A 21,365-nucleotide genomic window follows, 5' to 3' on the forward strand; every position below is an offset into this window, starting at 1 on the left:
GTCCTGGTTGATTTTTCATTGTCAGGACGGAGACATTTATTAGGTCCAATTAAAATGCTTTTCTGCGTAGTGCTGGATCCACCCAAATTGGATGTTGGGTGATGTGCTAAACATTTACAGCTGGACTTAGTGACAGTTTCTTTCCCAACAGTATCTAAGTGCGCTTTTGTATCCATTTTTTTTTAAACGAACCTGTTTTTTTTATTATATTTTTAGATGATAGTTTATTTAAGAATTTATTGCAGCCTCTGAGTCAAAACGCTTTCGGCTGCCACCTGTTTTAAGTCTTTTAAAATGATGTTTGGAGCCTTGAAAAATAATAGAAGCACTTAAATGAATTGCAAGAGTTAGTGTAAGAATTCATGTCTTGAGGGTGTAAACAACTGCATTTCTCTCAATGGTTTATTTGGCTTTATATTACAAAATGTAATGTTAAAAAGTGAATACATTTTTATAAGGAAACGCTGTCCAACATGGTCACCAGCAGATAAAGTTACACTTCAAGCCTTGAATGCTGTGAGTTTACTGGGGGTAATTGAGAATGAATGGAAGAAAAGTTCTGTGAGAGCAGGGAATGCCTCCATCTCAATATGATTGAATATGACTGGTTATGTTTAGGTGTGACTGATTGGTTCATGTGATAAATCCTTCATCTTGGGCTTGTATGTGTTCAGCAAATCAATCTGATGGAACAATGTATTACTGTTAATGGGAAGATTGATTGAAAAATGTAAAGAAACTACACACTTAAATACAGTATAAACACTTTGTGTTTGCCTGATCCCAAAATAAGACTTAAAATGGTATGAAGACATGATTTATGGGAGTAAATCTCTGTGCATGTGACCAATACTTTACAAGATTTAATGGCTAATGGTCTGAAAAAAGTAATATAGTTAAAATTATTCATATTAAAACTGATATTGTTTGCATTTCAAAGATGAAATTTTAGCGATCATGACTCGTCACACAATCCTTCAGAAAAAAAAAAAAATGGGCATCATTGTGGCACAGTGGGTAGCATAATCGCCTCACAGCAAGAAGGTTGCTGGTTCGAGTCTCATCTGGGTCAGTTGGCGTTTCTGTGTGGAGTTTGCATGTTCTCCCCATGTTAGCGTGGGTTTCCTCCAAGTGCTTCAGTTTCCCCCACAAGTCCAAAGCGTGGTATAGGGGAATTGGGTACGCTAAATTGTATTTAGTGTATGTGTGTGAATGAGAGTGTATGGGTGTTTCCCAGTAATGGGTTGCAGCTGAAAGGGCATCCGCTGCGTAAAACATATGCTGGATAAGTTGGCGGTTCATTCTCCTGTGGCAACCCCTGATTAATAAAGAGACTAAGCCGAAAAGAAAATGAATGAATTATTATTAATTAATTAATTATTTAATTAATTTTTTAAATTATATTTTTGTTAAACACAGCAGGTATATTGGTATTATATTTTTCCAGGTTTCTTCGTCTAATATATAGTTCAGAAGAACATTTTTTATCTGAAACAGAAATGTTTTGTAACATTATAAGAGTTTTAGTCACCTTCGATCAATTTAAATCATATACAATTATACTATGGTGGTACTATTATGGTGTATACTTTTACAAACGCTTTGCATTTCAGATAAATTCAGATTTTTGGATTATCCTATTCATCGAAGAATCCCAAATAAAATCAACTCAACCGTTTTAAATATTGATCATAGTAATTATAAAAAAATCTTCTTGATCATGGGAAGATTTCTGAAGGATCATATGGCACTGAAGGCTCTGGCAGAGCACATGATAATATATTTCAAATCAACTTGAAGAACAGTTTTTACAAGCATTACAGTATTCAAAAAATACCAAAATAGGAACATGCTTTATGCAAACATAATGATATTCATTGAAAATCAGTATATCTCAATTCACTTGTAGTAGCCTTGCAATACAAATGAAGAACTTATAGTAGTTATAACTTAATTGATATATACTGGGAAGAAAGTCATTTACATATTTTTTTTCTACAGTTTGTATATCTAGAATTTTGAAGCAAAACATAGTAGGGATTAGCCAATATTTGTTTGAATAGAATTGAATTAACAAGAGAGAGATTGTATTTGAATAATCTTCATTTGTTCATTGTCTCTTTGGAGTGAAGCTACTATCAACTACAAAAACAGCAAAGTTACTGCCTCGCGGCTAAGAAATTGAATGTAGCTTTTTATGTATAGAATTCACAGATCAGATGTTGAAAGCAAGTTTCTATGCTCCTGAATGTTTCTTTGTGTGCATCTCTTACCAATATATAAAGTTTCCACATCAATAGTGTGCACGGGCATGTCTGCTTCAAAAAATATATATATAAAAATATTTGTTGTGGGCAAACATGCCGTCCTTGTACTGTGGGTTTAAATTCCAAGGGGAATTGACTGTGAGTTCAGGCACAGGTCAGATGTCAAGATTTTGAGAAAACGAATTTGATTTAAAAGCACATTTGGAATTGGATGCAGATGGAAATAAATCAGATCTTGTGTGGATTTTTCATTTTTCCATTTTTCATTAAAAAAAACCTAAATACCTATCTAAATAAATAATAAACAAACAAACAAGCAAACAAACAAATAAACACACCACTCATTTTCTCTTATTTCTCTTTTTTTAAGAATTGTGGCTTGTCAAATACTTCAGGAATCTAAAGTTCAAGAAATTAAAGTGCAGTTAATAGGCTTTTAAAATAAGGTTCTTTTGAAGCTGGCCTAAAGTTCATAATATGTGTGTTGCTCTCTTCATGCATATTAAAATCAATTTCTCTCTTGGGATTTCTTTTTAAATATATTTGGATTGAAACTTTTACATATAGTATACAGACATATACAGTTGAAGTCAGAACTATTAGCCCCCCTGTTTATTTTTTTCCCCCATTTTCTGTTTAGTGGAGAGAAGATTTTTTTTCAACACATTTCTAAACATAATAGTTTTAATAACTCCTTTCTAATAACTGATTTATTTTAGCTTTGCCATGATGACAGTAAATAATACTTTAGTAGATATTTTCCAAGACACTTCTATACAGCTTAAAGTTATTGTATAATGATGTTTGTTCTGTAGACAATCGAAAAAAATGGGGCTAATAATTTTGACCTTAAAAAAAAAAAAAAAAAAAAAAAAAATATATATATATATATATATATATATATATATATATATATATATATATATATATATATATATATATATATATATATATATATATATATATATATATAATTAAAAACTGCTTTTATTCTAGCTGAAATAAAACAAGACTTTCTCCAGAATAAAAAATATTATCAGACATACTGTGAATATTTCCTTGCTCTATTCTCATTTGAGAAATATTTAAAAAAGAAAAAAAATTCAAAGGGGGGCTAATAATTCTGACTTAACTGTACATACAGAGGCCTATATTATTATTGTGCTGCTTGATTAATGCACTTTTCATTATTTCAGATATAGTTTTTTTTGTGTGAGAAGTGTGCTGTTGTGTTAAAAAGATATTTCACTCAATAAAAAGGAACATTTACTGACAATTTACACACCCTCAAATGGTTCCACACCTTATTGAGTTTTATTTTTCACAAAAGAATATTGTTTTGTGAAGAATGTTGGAAACCTTTAACCATTGGCTTCCAAAATTTGAAAAACAAATACTATGAAAGGTTGCATTGGTTACAGGGTTCCAACATTTGTAAAAATAGTAATTTTTTTTGTTCAGCAGAAGCAAAGATGCAAACAGTTTTGTCACAAGAGAAGGTTGAGTAAATAATGACAGAATTTTCAGTTTTGAATAAACTCTAAATGTTCACTTAGTTTTATCTATATCACAATGTGCACATCCGCAATAGTCACATCGCAGGATCTCCAATGTAGAATTAGAATTAGTTGAATAGGAGTTAAAAACACACAAGATTGTGGAGTTATTGCTAAATTTAACCATAAAGTTACCAAAAAATGTATCGTTTGTGCTTGAATGTGCTTTAAGGCCTGTGACTGTGTATGAATTTCAAGCCCCAATTAAAGCATTCAAGTACAGGAAATTAAGATTTAAGTAACTTTAAGAAAGATGAATTATATTTATGTACAGAATATATGCTATGGGGCGTCATGGTGGTACAGTGAGTATACGATCACCTCACAGCAAAAAGGTCGCTGGTTCAAGCCCTGGCTGGGTCAGTTGGCGTATCTGTGGGGAGTTTGCATGTTCTCCCCGTGTTCGTGTGGGCTTCCTTCAAGAGTCCTGGTTTCCCCCACAGTCCAAAGACATGCAGTATGGGTGAAGTGAAAAAGTTAAATTGGCCAAAGTGTATGACTGTGAATGGATGGATGTTTCCTAGTGTTGGGTTGCAGCTGGATAGACATCCGCTGAGTAAAACATATGCTGGATAAGTTGGTGCTGGTGTACCTAAATACTGTTAGACTCCCATAAAACATAAAGCATTTATTTCATTTCTAACTTTGCTTTACTGTATTTGTCATCTGATTTGGCTTATGACATTTTATGCAGATGGGCTCCACTACAAAATCATCCTATTATTATCCAAAATTATCCCTAAATATTAATTCTTTTTGAATAGAGCTATTGATTTAATCTGTTAAAATTATACTTAATCTCACAATAGAATATTGCAATGTCAGTTTTTTCCAATGTATAGTGCAGCCCCACTTACATAATATATATAAAAATAGCCTATATAGACAGACTTTTGACAACGTGTTTTCTTTTTTATACTTGTATTTTATGTATTTTAATATAGCTAATTTTAAGGAATTAGCTTTACACTGAAAAAATGATGTCTGCAAAAGTGTTGCAAACAATTTAAATGTGTTGAATTTAAACAAGCAAATTACATTTTGCAATTTGTTTGTTTAAATTCAGCCCAAATAAATTGGTTATAACAACTTAACTTAAAAAAAGTTAGTAAATCCAAGGAATCATCTTTGAATATTTTTTTTCAGTGATAACTTTTGACTGCATTTTCCTTTTTGCTGTTATGTGCGCATTATATTTCACACGCATATGCAAGATGAGTGAAATTTAAATTAAAACACAAAAATACTGAGGCATTAATAGTTTAAAAAGCAAAACAAAAAAAATAAATAATTTGAAGGAGAACATTGATGTTTTAAACAACTGAACTGAACTGAAACTACAGTTTATTATTAAAAATAAACTTGCGGGACTTAATTTGCATCCTGCTGCAAAATTATTTTTATTAAAATTTTAGTGATCTGCTTGAGGTAGGTCAATTTACTTTTTTGCTTTTGATGACTTAGCGTTCCACTTGAGCTCTTAAGACCATGCGCCTCGCTGGTAATATCGTTAAATAAATATTTATTTAGGCCTATTTAATAATTCATTTATTATTCATGTACAATAATTGAGACATAAAATGAGACAGTAAAATATAATCAACAACAAAAATGTAAATGAAAACTGTAAATGAAAACGTAACTAAAAAAGCTTATTTATTGACTCCCCTAGTCCTATCACTTTAAAATAACAAACACTGTGCACTGTAAAACCCAAATAGTTAAGGTAACTCAAACCTTTTGAGGAAACCGATTGCAAGAAACCATTTAAGTTCCAAAACTAATCCTAATGAGTACTGTGAACTTAATCCATTTGAGTAAACAAAGCAATTTGAGCACATTAAAACCCAATAAATGAAGAGAACTCAAACCAGCTGAGAACTGTAAAACCCAATAAGTTAACGCAACTCAAACTGTTTGAGGAAACTGATTGCTAAAAATCATTTGAGTTAAAACTAATCTATATGAGTACTATGAGCTTACTCCATTTAAGTTGAATTATTGAGGTATTTCATTAACTCATTACCTTCAACACTGAGTTCAAAACTCTTTTTAAATGAATAGAATTAACTTTCAGTACATTTTGAGTGAACTACACTCATTTCATTTGATAAAGTTGACTGTTGGGTTTTACAGTGATACATCTCTCTATATTTAGACTAAAACACTGCTTAATTTATTTATTTATTTAGGCCTACTTATTTGTATGTATGTTTGTACTTTCATTTTAGTTGTCTTTTATTTCTTTAATTGTACTTTCCAAAATGAATCCTCATTTCACTTAACATGTTTATAATGATAATAAAGCTTGTTAACAAATGTTTAATGATTAATGGAGGAATTATAATGCTTTGTTTCATTGTTTCATCTTCATTTAAAAGTAGCAGAGTATTTACAGCTACTGTATATTTCTGTCCGTTCGCATCCCGTCCCTTTGTGCCCCCTGACGGCATAGTTGCAAACTGCGGTCATACCTAAAAACACGTTCTTACTCCTTTAGTGCAGCGGCGGTACAACTCTCAGAGGTAATGCTCTGTTTAAAGGGTCACCCACTGTAGTTTCCTTCGCCTCTTACAAATATGTAAAATTAAATTTAGATTAAAATTATATTTAAAAATGCAGTTTAATGTTTCCTGGCTATTATTAATTTTAATATTTATTTCTTTTTGACTGAAGGATTTTTATTTCCAAGCTCTTGTGTTTCACTTGACCAATCATGCAGCATATTATTATTTATTATTGAATAACAATTATTTATGGGATTTTATTTTATTTTCTTACTCGTGCAGCGTGATTATTTGTGTGCCCCCTTCTTCACATGTCGGCTTGTTGCCAGATGGCTGTCTTGTCAAAAATGAGGTCAGGGTCCCTTCTGGCAGCGTTTGCGTTACGTAGACACGGAGATGGCCCTGAGGGGCGCTCATAACGTTATTGGAAACCCCACACTTACAGAAATGCCTAAGCCTTAATTACGGCTTTTAAGAAAACAAAGTAGTAGTGTTAAATCGTAGGGATTCTTTAATAGATTGGCAATTCCATGGAGAGCTAGTCACTGGAGTATTACATCCAATTTGCCAAAGTGCTGCTTGATTATAAGGTATAGCAACCTGAATCAATATCCAGCGATGATCTGAGACCTATGAGTTATTCTGTACCATATTCGTCCTGTCTGTCTTCCGGCGCACTCTGCCTTGCCTCTCATTTTGGAGTCTGTCTGCTGTTTTTCTGTATTCCTATTCAGTCCTGTCCTCTATCCAAATATATGCAGGTGCCCAGAATCCGCTGTGTTTATGAGATATTTTCTCTGTTTCTAAAGCCAGTCAGTAATGTATGAGCCAATGAAGGAAGCTTACATGTTCATTGTGTCACAGGTGTTTTACTCATATTTTAAATTACTCAGTGTTTTAAGTATTTTAAGGAAATTTATTAGATAATCTTCTGGCAGGAAATGACCATTTTTATTATTATTTTTCTTGATCTTACTGTGTAACCGCTTAATCATTCTGCCTTTTAAACATAATGAGTAAGACAAAATCTCAGGCGCTGCAGTCTTACAAGCATCTTTTGCAGTGAAAGCAATACTAGAATGCATGCAATGAGCTCTCTGGAAGTACAAATATAAGGTAGTTGCAGGTGTATGGTCTATTTTTATGCTTGTTAGAGTTCCTTAACTTCAGCTTATAGCAAAAAGGTTAACATCAAGCGAACATACACAGTACAGTATATATCCAACTGACGCAAACGTACAGAAAATATCCAAATGCTGACATCTACCCAGCAAAATATGGGGACCCAAAACAACTCTAAGTGAGTCAATGTCAACACTTTGAAAGTGTCTTATGGGATCCACTCCCACCATAGTTCATTCAACACTTCCAAAAGTGTTAGCACATTGACACTTTAAATAGGGTTAATTGAAATTCTTGGCAGAGTTGAAAATGTAACTATACTTAACACCACCCGAGGTAAAAATAAATTTAATGTTGGTGTTCGATGTAATTTTTTTACTACAATATATTGTTATTTTATTCAACTCTCTTGAGTGTAAATATGGTAAAGATACAAAAGACTGTAAATTACAAAAAAACATTTTATTTGAAAAGGTTCACATTTCAACAATTAATTCAATTTTTAAAATGCAACAATATAGCACCAAATATGCTTTATCATTTTTATTAGAACAGTCAGTATCAACAAAATATGTTTGATGAGTGCTCGAAAAGGTTGTTCCAGTCTTTTGGTCCACTCACATATACACTGAAAAAAATTATTTGAACATGATTCTTTGGATTTACAAATTTTTTTAAGTGGTTTTAAACAATTTATTTGGATTGAGTTTAAACAAACAAATTACGTTTAACATTACTAAATTTAATTTGTTTAAATTCAACCCAAATAAATTGTCTGCAGAGCCCTTTTTTTAGTGTACATTCAAGATGCTTGCTAATGGGATCAAGATGTTGTATATTAGTGTGTGTTTAATTCATTCTTAAAGGGGACCTATTTTCCCCCTCTTTTCAAAGTGTAAATTAAGTCTCAGATGTCCCAAGAGTGTGTATGTGAAGTTTCAGCGCAAAATACCTCACACATAATTTAAACTGCCAAATTGTTACTTTAAATTCAAATGAGACTGTGCTCTTTTTAAAAGAGGGTGGAGCCACAAATGCCTCTTGACTAACAGGACTAATGTTATCTATGTGAAAAACATATGATCCTCTTAGTCACTGGCATTATCTTTAGCAGGTGAAAACTAATGGTGAATGGTTGCTTCTCACTCAGGGCTGTTTATGCTAATGAGGGACAGAAGGTCATCAATGGGCGGGGCTTTCTCTATGTGATAGCGTGTATCCAGACTGTTTTTAGCAAGTGTGATTCTAAAAAAAAATTATTAATTAATTTGGACCATTACTGTCTATATTCGTGCACTGTTGACACGACACACAACTGTGTTTAAACCCACTATACAAGTGACTTTTACATAATAGGTCCCCTTTAACATAGAATTAATAAAACTAGTTGCAATTAAACATTTGTATGTACAGTACTTTCTTTTATGATGCTTATTTTTACATGACCAGCTCATAGCAAAATACTACAATCAAAATGAGTTCTAAATTTAAACGCTAACATGTATTTTATGCCTGTGTATATTTCATTGAGTACTAAGAATGAATTTGAAAAAACAAAAACAAAAAAAAAAAACAGTCAATTATGATATTACATAATATTACCTTAAATTGTGTTTCAGGTATTGTACAGCACCAGTTTTTCACAACATACTTTTAAATCCAAATTCAAACAAAAACATAACATTCCGAAGCATTGGATTGTTAGGAAAGAGCTGATAAAATCAGTAAACTGATAAAACACACAATTTTAGCTACCTGAAATGTTTATAAATGCGTGTTATGTTCTCATTGTCAGCTTATAGCATAGCCAACTTCTAAATCCAAATGCTAACATACTGTAAACACAACACTTCCAAATATGAACACTGCAATAAACTAATCTACTAATGTGAGTGTTATAATCTTGTGTAATGACATACTATTTACAGTATTTCAAAGTAAGAACTGAACTGTTTATGCCTCTGAACTGAACTGAGTGTCACAGCATTAGCTTAGCAACATCAAACCCTCTTCTAATTACAAATACTACTACAAATGCCAACAGCTAAATCAAATGTTTATGATAAAATGTTGTAGATTAGCACGTTTATGAGAATTCATGACTAAAACTAGCTAACTAATTAAATAATGCTACTGAAAAAACAGCTTAAACCAGCCTAGCCTGGTTGGCTGGTTTTAGCTGATTGACCAGGCTGGTTTTAGAGGGGTTGTGGCCATTTCCAGGCTGGTTTCCAGACATTTTCAGCCTGGTCTTAGCTGGCAGTTTGACCAGCCTAGACAGGCTGGGAGCCCAGCCAAAACCAGCTATTTCCAGCTTAAACCAGGCTGGTCAAGCTGGTTTTAGCTGGTCATTTTGCAGCCTGACCAGCTAAGACCAGGCTAAAAATGGCTGGAAACCAGCCTGGAAATGGCCAAAATCCCTCTAAAACCAGGCTGGTCGACCAGCTTAAACCAGCCAACCAGCCAACCAGCCCTGGTTTAAGCTGGATTTTTCAGCAGGGACTCTATTTATGCTTGTTGGAGTCTAGTATTAGCTTAGCAAAATGCTAACATCATAACCTTGTGTACATACTTACAGTATCTCTATGTGAGAATTGGCCTATTATGATAAAATGTTGTAGATTAGTATGTTTATGAGAAATCATGACTTAACAGTAAATAATGCTATAACTGTGTATGTACCCTAACATTCTATTCAACTAAGTTAAGTGTTGCTTCACTTTAGAGTTGTTCCTTTTGAGTGTTAAGAATGTTTTCAGTGCTTCCACAGCAGTCAGTATACAACAAAGCAGATCAATATTTTTCCGAATGGAGTTGTTAACTTTCTCAATTGTCCTTGTTGATTTGTGTCAGTATCAAATCCACAGTTTTTTCTAAAGATAAATGGCTCTTATTTACTTCAGTGCCACCCTGATTATGCCCTTCCTTTCAGCCCAGATCCACTATGAGCCACCCCTTCCATCCGAGCGCCAGCGCCTTATCAAGTCTCTACCCATGGGCCACATGACAAAGTTTATCATCACTTACCCCACAGTGAGTAACATGCGTAGCTCATCCACTTATACCAGTGCTGGCTTTACTGGCTTTCCCAATGCAAGTCACTTGGCCTGCAGCTCAATTGCATTAAATGCCATAATGAAGTTAAAATGTGCAAAGGCATGGAGAGCCACTGCCGCATGCTCAGTCTACCACATTCACTGTAAGCCCTCACTTTAATTTAATATTTCATCTTGGCTTTGCTGTGACTTTAGACTAAACTTCAATCAGAAGGGGAGGTTTTGCTGTCAACTGCGAAATGTCTTTTGGAATTTAAGAAACTGGGGTGTAATTCATTCATTTTCTGGTGCATGAAATGTGAAATAATTGTTCAATTTGTTTTTTAAATTTTGATAAACTAAATATACACAAAAAGACTCCAATATACAACAAGTGTATTATTTTTAATTATTTTTTAAAATTCGACAGCATTTTTTATTTATCGTTATTATTAATTTTTATTTTAGTTCTGTTTTATTTAGTTTAATACAAAAGTAGATATTTTTACGGTATTGTAACAGAGGCATGCTGACAATTGAGATGTCAGGATTCACATGCAGTTTATTCACAAGAGTAGTCAAGCAGGCAACGGTCAAACAGGTAGCAAACATGAGCATGAAGTTAATGCAGAAGTTTAGTCAAAAAACAGGTGAATGGTCAGGACAGGTGTCGAAAACAACGAAAACAAACTATGCAAAGGGTCAAAAACATGACTAGACAAGGCAAGACAAGGAAAAACTTTGCAGTGTTACAATAACAAACAAGACTCAGCAAAGTTTATCTGTGAGTGGGATGTGAATATAGTCCTGGTTATCAGTTCATCATGAGCTTCCAGCTGCGTGTGGTAATCAGTAATCAGAGGAAATCAGGAACTGGTGTGTGTGAGGTGCATGATAGTATTTGTAGTCCAGTTGAGTGACAGATGTGTAGTTCTCCAGTGGTCTGCCCAGGCTAGATCACTAATGATCGTGACAGGTATGCTGTTGTAGCTAATGTATAACCATATAGTTATAATTTAAGGGGAATAATTAATATTAATTCTACAATAGGTAACTTTTTTCAGATTTTTGATGAGAAACCAAACCTATATAAATCTCTCTCTCTCTCTTACACACACACAAACAAACATATTGACTAACTATTTTAATAAATATTTGTATTTTTTGTATTTATTTTTATTTATTTTATTACATTTTTAATCTAGATTAGGTTGACATGCATGCAAATTCAAAAAAACATTTTTATTGTCTACATTTAGTTGTTGGCTTTTTTATTATGTGTGATTTTACTTCCCATTTTGTCAATCAGTTGGATAATCAGGAGATTAACCTAAAATTTTGTGCATGCATTGACCTTGGAAATTTGGATTATTTGGAGAATATTTTTGTTACTTTAAATAAAAGCCTTTCCGGCGTGACCTAAATAACGTGATACAGTTTTACTTCAGCGTTAACAAAATGTTCTGTAAAATCTGTTGTGGATCAGGTGGAAATTTTCAGAGGGAACTTTTCTGCGCAGCACCCTGGTATACTTGTGTTCTCAAACCTGCCTGAGAGCTTAAACCGTGTGTTTTAATATTTCCTTATTATCTCTAATTGCATATTTTCATGAATTATGTATAACACATTTATTAATGCACTTGAAGCCACATATGGGACCACCTTTAAGTATGCATGAGTTTGCTAAATGAATAAATGTAAAATATAAATGAGTAGAATTAAGCAAATGCTTTTATTCAAATCAACTTACAAATGGGAGAAAACACATAAGTTCATTTCCCCCTCTTTTTACAGTGCTGTTAGTTAATAATTTAAATAGCATGGATACAAACGTAGGAATTATTTGTTCTTTAAAACATTTTGATGATTTTTTTTTAGAGAAAAACATACCTTTTTAATACACTTGGTCACACATTGCTCACTTAAGTGACAATCAGTATGCAGATTTCGTATATGAATAATCACAAATCTACAATTTAATATTCATAATTATTCCAAAATTTCAAGCTTTTAGTAGCTTAATCAGCATGGACTCTAATGCATGAACTATTTGACCTTTAAAACATTTTATATCAATATATTGATATAGATTTTTTACCAATAAGTTTGAAGTTAGATCGATTTTTCTATGCACTTTATAAATGGATAGACTTTTCAGTTACAAAGTTAAGCCACTTGAGTGATAATCAGTGTGCAGAAACAATCTAAACACTCACAAATCTGTATAAAATTCATATTTATGAACAATTAGTTAACATTTATGCATCTAATGTCTGTTTAATATTCCTTTTAATAAAGAATGAAAGCTTTTATTTTCAATGCTAATCATTCTCTGCATGTTTTTATTTAATTTCACAGGCGTTTTGGAGAGAAAAGGGTTTCTCTGGGGAAATCGTGGTTCGCCCCTCTGAGAGCTGCCCTTTGAGTGTCACATTTGATGCTACGAGCCCCAAAGGCAACCCGGCTCTGGTGGGGTTCATCACCGGAATACAGGCCCGCGACTGGTGCGACAGAAAGGTGAGAGAAAAGCATTTAAATAACATATAGAGGGCTGTGCTGGAGTGAGAAATAGAAAGAGGGAGTGCGAGATACAGAGGAGGAAATTTGGTATGTTCCAGCGTCAGGTCTATTCTCAGTTTCACACGTTCAGAGAACACTGAGACAATGAGTCAAGAGGTGAAAATAGATACATATTGACATTTAGTTGCTAAAAAACTGCTCCTCTAAAGTAGATCAGACATAATACCCAGCTGAAAACACCATATGTTTTGTTCTGGGGGCTTATGTGCTAGTTTTTTTTTTTTATCTAACTGAACTTGAAGAGATCTTATTTTTGCAGTAAAAGGCCCATGGCCATTGTAAGTGTAATGTGCTGAGACTTCTGCTCTCATCCACTTATACTTTTCATACTTGTATTTTCTATTGTATTTTGGGGCAGACTTTTACTTGAAGGGTGGTTTTCATAAGACATTTATCATCATGAGTATGATGTATAAATGAGATTTTTCGCATGCTTATGACAAATGTCATTAAGTGTCATTCACTTAGTTATGAAAAATTACATTGTTTGAGATGTCTCTATACAAACAAAATTAAGTCACAACTTGTAACTGTATGTCATGACAACTTGACATTCACAAGACAATGTAACTTGTCATAAATCTATCATAAACATGATATAAACATGTCTGTCATAAATCTATCATAAACACAATGATATAAACATGTCTGTCATAAATCTATTATGAACATGATGATATAAACATAGCTGTCATAAATCTATCACAAACATGGTGATATAAACATATCTGTCATAAATCTATCACAAACATGATGATATAAACATATCTGTCATAAATCTATCACAAACATGATCTGAGGCCAGCTTCCAGCCTCCGCCACTGAGACTACAGCTCTGCACAAAACGTTTGGCCAGCGGAGAAATTAAAATGGTCGTGCCCAACTGAGCCTGGTTTCTCTCAAGGTTTTTTTTCTTCACTTCCACCTTTAGTGAAGTTTTTTTTCCCTCTCCGCTGTCGCCACTGGCTTGCATGTTTCGGGATCTGTAGAGCTGCGCATCGTTGGATTTGCTCTTCAGTATTTGGACTCTCAGTAGTGATTATTAAACCACACTGAACTGAGCTAAACTGAACTGAACTTAAACACTACAAACTGAACTACACTGTTCCTATTTACTGTGACCTTTTATGTGAAGCTGCTTTGACACAATCTACATTGTATAAGCGCTATACAAATAAAGGTGAATTGAATTGAATTGAATAAATCTATCACAAACATGATGATATAAACATATCTGTTATAAATCTATCACAAACATGATGATATAAACATGTCTGTCATAAATCTATAATGAACATGATGATATAAACATATCTGTCATAAATCTATTATGAACATGATGATATAAACATAGCTGTCATAAATCTATCATAAACATGATTATATAAACATGTCTGTCATAAATCTATTATGAACATGATGATATAAACATAGCTGTCATAAATCTATCATGAACATGATGATATAAACATAGCTGTCATAAATCTATCATAAACATGATGATATTAACATAGCTGTCTTAAATCTATCATAAACATGATGATATAAACATAGCTGTCATAAATCTATCATAAACATGATGATATAAACATGTCTGTCATAAATCTATCATAAACATGATGATATAAACATAGCTGTCATAAATCTATCATAAACATGATGATATAAACATAGCTGTCATAAATCTATCACAAACATGATGATATAAACATATCTGTTATAAATCTATCACAAACATGATGATATAAACATAGCTGTCATAAATCTATCATGAACATGTTGATATAAACATAGCTGTCATAAATCTATCATGAACATGATATAAACATATCTGTCATAAATCTATCATAAACATTATGATATTAACATAGCTGTCATAAATCTATCATAAACATGATGATATAAACATAGCTGTCATAAATCTATCATGAACATGTTGATATAAACATAGCTGTCATAAATCTATCATAAACATGATGATATAAACATGTCTGTCATAAATCTATTATGAACATGATGATATAAACATAGCTGTCATAAATCTATCATGAACATGATGATATAAACATAGCTGTCATAAATCTATCATAAACATGATGATATTAACATAGCTGTCATAAATCTATCATAAACATGATGATATAAACATAGCTGTCATAAATCTATCATAAACATGATGATATAAACATGTCTGTCATAAATCTATCATAAACATGATGATATAAACATAGCTGTCATAAATCTATCATAAACATGATGATATAAACATAGCTGTCATAAATCTATCATAAACATGATGATATAAACATGTCTGTCATAAATCTATTATGAACATGATGATATAAACATAGCTGTCATAAATCTATCATGAACATGATGATATAAACATAGCTGTCATAAATCTATCATAAACATGATGATATTAACATAGCTGTCATAAATCTATCATAAACATGATGATATAAACATAGCTGTCATAAATCTATCATAAACATGATGATATAAACATGTCTGTCATAAATCTATCATAAACATGATGATATAAACATAGCTGTCATAAATCTATCATAAACATGATGATATAAACATAGCTGTCATAAATCTATCACAAACATGATGATATAAACATAGCTGTCATAAATCTATCATGAACATGTTGATATAAACATAGCTGTCATAAATCTATCATGAACATGATATAAACATATCTGTCATAAATCTATCATAAACATGATGATATTAACATAGCTGTCATAAATCTATCATAAACATGATGATATAAACATAGCTGTCATAAATCTATCATAAACATGATGATATAAACATGTCTGTCATAAATCTATCATAAACATGATGATATAAACATATCTGTCATAAATCTATCATGAACATGTTGATATAAACATATCTGTCATAAATCTATCCTAAACATGATGATATAAACATATCTGTCATAAATCTATCATGAACATGTTGATATTAACATATCTGTCATAAATCTATCATGAACATGTTGATATAAACATATCTGTCATAAATCTATCATGAACATGTTGATATAAACATAGCTGTCATAAATCTATCATAAACATGATGATGTAAACATATCTGTCATAAATCTATCATGAACATGTTGATATAAACATATCTGTCATAAATCTATCATAAACATGATGATATTAACATAGCTGTCATAAATCTATCATAAACATGATGATATAAACATAGCTGTCATAAATCTATCATAAACATGATGATATAAACATGTCTGTCATAAATCTATCATAAACATGATGATATTAACATATCTGTCATAAATCTATCATGAACATGTTGATATAAACATATCTGTTATAAATCTATCACAAACATGATGATATAAACATAGCTGTCATAAATCTATCATGAACATGTTGATATAAACATAGCTGTCATAAATCTATCATGAACGTGATATAAACATATCTGTCATAAATCTATCATAAACATGATGATATTAACATAGCTGTCATAAATCTATCATAAACATGATGATATAAACATAGCTGTCATAAATCTATCATAAACATGATGATATAAACATGTCTGTCATAAATCTATCATGAACATGATGATATTAACATAGCTGTCATAAATCTATCATAAACATGATGATATAAACATAGCTGTCATAAATCTATCATAAACATGATGATATAAACATGTCTGTCATAAATCTATCATAAACATGATGATATAAACATAGCTGTCATAAATCTATCATAAACATGATGATATAAACATAGCTGTCATAAATCTATCACAAACATGATGATATAAACATATCTGTTATAAATCTATCACAAACATGATGATATAAACATAGCTGTCATAAATCTATCATGAACATGTTGATATAAACATAGCTGTCATAAATCTATCATGAACATGATATAAACATATCTGTCATAAATCTATCATAAACATGATGATATTAACATAGCTGTCATAAATCTATCATAAACATGATGATATAAACATAGCTGTCATAAATCTATCATAAACATGATGATATAAACATGTCTGTCATAAATCTATCATAAACATGATGATATAAACATATCTGTCATAAATCTATCATGAACATGTTGATATAAACATATCTGTCATAAATCTATCCTAAACATGATGATATAAACATATCTGTCATAAATCTATCATGAACATGTTGATATTAACATATCTGTCATAAATCTATCATGAACATGTTGATATAAACATATCTGTCATAAATCTATCATAAACATGATGATGTAAACATATCTGTCATAAATCTATCATGAACATGTTGATATAAACATATCTGTCATAAATCTATCATAAACATGATGATATTAACATAGCTGTCATAAATCTATCATAAACATGATGATATAAACATAGCTGTCATAAATCTATCATAAACATGATGATATAAACATGTCTGTCATAAATCTATCATAAACATGATGATATTAACATATCTGTCATAAATCTATCATGAACATGTTGATATAAACATATCTGTTATAAATCTATCACAAACATGATGATATAAACATAGCTGTCATAAATCTATCATGAACATGTTGATATAAACATAGCTGTCATAAATCTATCATGAACGTGATATAAACATATCTGTCATAAATCTATCATAATTATGATGATATTAACATAGCTGTCATAAATCTATCATAAACATGATGATATAAACATAGCTGTCATAAATCTATCATAAACATGATGATATAAACATGTCTGTCATAAATCTATCATGAACATGATGATATTAACATAGCTGTCATAAATCTATCATAAACATGATGATATAAACATAGCTGTCATAAATCTATCATAAACATGATGATATAAACATGTCTGTCATAAATCTATCATAAACATGATGATATAAACATAGCTGTCATAAATCTATCATAAACATGATGATATAAACATAGCTGTCATAAATCTATCACAAACATGATGATATAAACATATCTGTTATAAATCTATCACAAACATGATGATATAAACATAGCTGTCATAAATCTATCATGAACATGTTGATATAAACATAGCTGTCATAAATCTATCATGAACATGATATAAACATATCTGTCATAAATCTATCATAAACATGATGATATTAACATAGCTGTCATAAATCTATCATAAACATGATGATATAAACATAGCTGTCATAAATCTATCATAAACATGATGATATAAACATGTCTGTCATAAATCTATCCTAAACATGATGATATAAACATATCTGTCATAAATCTATCATGAACATGTTGATATTAACATATCTGTCATAAATCTATCATAAACATGATGATATAAACATATCTGTCATAAATCTATCATGAACATGTTGATATAAACATATCTGTCATAAATCTATCATAAACATGATGATATTAACATAGCTGTCATAAATCTATCATAAACATGATGATATAAACATAGCTGTCATAAATCTATCATAAACATGATGATATAAACATGTCTGTCATAAATCTATCATAAACATGATGATATTAACATATCTGTCATAAATCTATCATGAACATGTTGATATAAACATATCTGTTATAAATCTATCACAAACATGATGATATAAACATAGCTGTCATAAATCTATCATGAACATGTTGATATAAACATAGCTGTCATAAATCTATCATGAACGTGATATAAACATATCTGTCATAAATCTATCATAAACATGATGATATAAACATATCTGTCATAAATCTATCATGAACATGTTGATATAAACATAGCTGTCATAAATCTATCCTAAACATGATGATATTAACATATCTGTCATAAATCTATCATGAACATGTTGATATAAACATATCTGTCATAAATCTATCATGAACATGTTGATATAAACATATCTGTCATAAATCTATCATGAACATGTTGATATAAACATATCTGTTATAAATCTATCACAAACATGATGATATAAACATAGCTGTCATAAATCTATCATGAACATGTTGATATAAACATAGCTGTCATAAATCTATCATGAACGTGATATAAACATATCTGTCATAATTCTATCATAAACATGATGATATTAACATAGCTGTCATAAATCTATCATAAACATGATGATATAAACATAGCTGTCATAAATCTATCATAAACATGATGATATAAACATGTCTGTCATAAATCTATCATAAACATGATGATATTAACATATCTGTCATAAATCTATCATGAACATCTTGATATAAACATATCTGTTATAAATCTATCACAAACATGATGATATAAACATAGCTGTCATAAATCTATCATGAACATGTTGATATAAACATAGCTGTCATAAATCTATCATGAACGTGATATAAACATATCTGTCATAAATCTATCATAAACATGATGATATTAACATAGCTGTCATAAATCTATCATAAACATGGTGATATAAACATAGCTGTCATAAATCTATCATAAACATGATGATATAAACATAGCTGTCATAAATCTATCATAAACATGATGATATAAACATGTCTGTCATAAATCTGTCATAAACATGATGATATAAACATCTGTCAAACCTATCATAAACAGGATGATATAAACATATCTGTCATAAATCTGTCATAAACATGATGATATAAACTTCTGTCAAACCTATCATAAACAGGATGATATAAACATATCTGTCATAAATCTGTCATAAACATGATGATACAAACATGTCTGTCATAAATCTGTCTTCAGTGTTAATTTTGTTGAGGAAAAACATTCGTCATAATTTTCGAACAAGTTTCTACCAACGAAAACTAAATGAAAACTAAATAAAAATTAAGTGATGATGATGACAACTATAATAGAAATATACTGACATTTTCGTTGACTAATAAAAACGAGACGAGTATGTGATTGAGGGATATTTTTTGAAAAAATATCCAATCAGAATAAATCTTGGTGTGTGATGCATGACGAACACACACGCACACACACACAAACACACACACATAGACACACTTTTGAAAAGTGAATTGAAACTGATCCACAGTAGACGCAGGATGCGATAACATCATCATCCATCATCTGTCTGATTAAACTATGTATAATGAGATGGCAACAGCTAGGAGTCAAGACAAAAAGAGCATAAACCAAATGGGGAAGAAATAGCTGATAAAAACAACAAATCTAAAGCAACATCAGCATGCCAGAGAATCATCCCGAAATTCACGGTAAACTCAGTCTTTTTTATTTACCTGTGTATGTGCTTATGCTTAACTGAAACGGTATAGCCTCACGCTGACCTTTAGAGAATTGACTCCGTGACTACATTAAAAATTATTACAACAGTAACATGATCATGGCATTTATTTTCATGAGAAGTTGTTTCCTCATGCGTTTTATTTTAGCTGCGGCTACAGTTTAGCTGGCCTGATCTAACTCGAGCTAGGTTCACGTGTGCTGTCTGCATCTGCCACAGTCGTCATGACAACAGCCATTTACAGTGTACATCTACCACAAAACAAAAACTGCTTCCTTCAAGATGTCATTCAACGATGTGATTATTTCTTGCTGTAAGGATGTAATGATACTATTAACTGTGAGCTGCATTCTAACAAAACTGCTTTGAAGTGAAGAGCACTTTTATTTTTCACGTACATTTTCACTTTATAATTCCACTATGTGAACTAACAGAGCCATGGGACTGAGTGCACATTTTACAAGAAAACACATTATCATTTGCCAGTCATATGTCATTACTCTACTTATTTACTCAGTGCTATAGCTGAGCACCTGCATGTAACACCAACTACAACAGTAAAACTTGCTATAGACTGAGATTGTAAAGTGGGCTTAAACTATTTCAAGCACTTTCAAAGATTTAATGACTCAAAACTATTCAACACATACTTTTTTACCATGTTAAAATAAAGAGTTTGCTAAATAATTGCAAAGTCCTACATTTTCAGTAGGCTACTGTTCTTGCCGACACATAATTTTACATATTTCTTATGATATAAATAAACAATGCATATCTAATTTTTGGTCTTCAATGGGAAATCTATATTTCATATTTTAATTACACTCTTTTATTTCATTTTAAGTAAGAGTATTTTATATAAATAAATGTATACAATATTTTAATTAAATCAACTGAATATAGAGTTGATATAGTCAACTAAAATCTTATGAAATTTAGTCGATTAAAACTAGACTAAAATGAAAACTAAAATGATTCAGAAGACTAGGACTAAAACTAAAATGGAATTT

General features: G+C 31.1%; 1 protein-coding gene across 1 annotated transcript in view; it reads left to right on the forward strand.

The window, feature by feature from the left end:
• The window catches only part of si:ch211-127i16.2 (probable flavin-containing monoamine oxidase A), an 84,280-nt gene that overhangs the window by 36,468 nt on the left and 26,447 nt on the right, over positions 1-21,365 (forward strand). The window contains exons 9-10 of the mRNA XM_056467070.1: positions 10,385-10,485; positions 12,846-13,004. Coding sequence (XP_056323045.1) covers positions 10,385-10,485; positions 12,846-13,004 — 260 coding nt within the window. The remainder of the gene's footprint in view (positions 1-10,384; positions 10,486-12,845; positions 13,005-21,365) is intronic.

The sequence above is a fragment of the Danio aesculapii genome, chromosome 10, assembly GCF_903798145.1.
Source record: "Danio aesculapii chromosome 10, fDanAes4.1, whole genome shotgun sequence".
Lineage (NCBI taxonomy): Eukaryota > Metazoa > Chordata > Actinopteri > Cypriniformes > Danionidae > Danio > Danio aesculapii.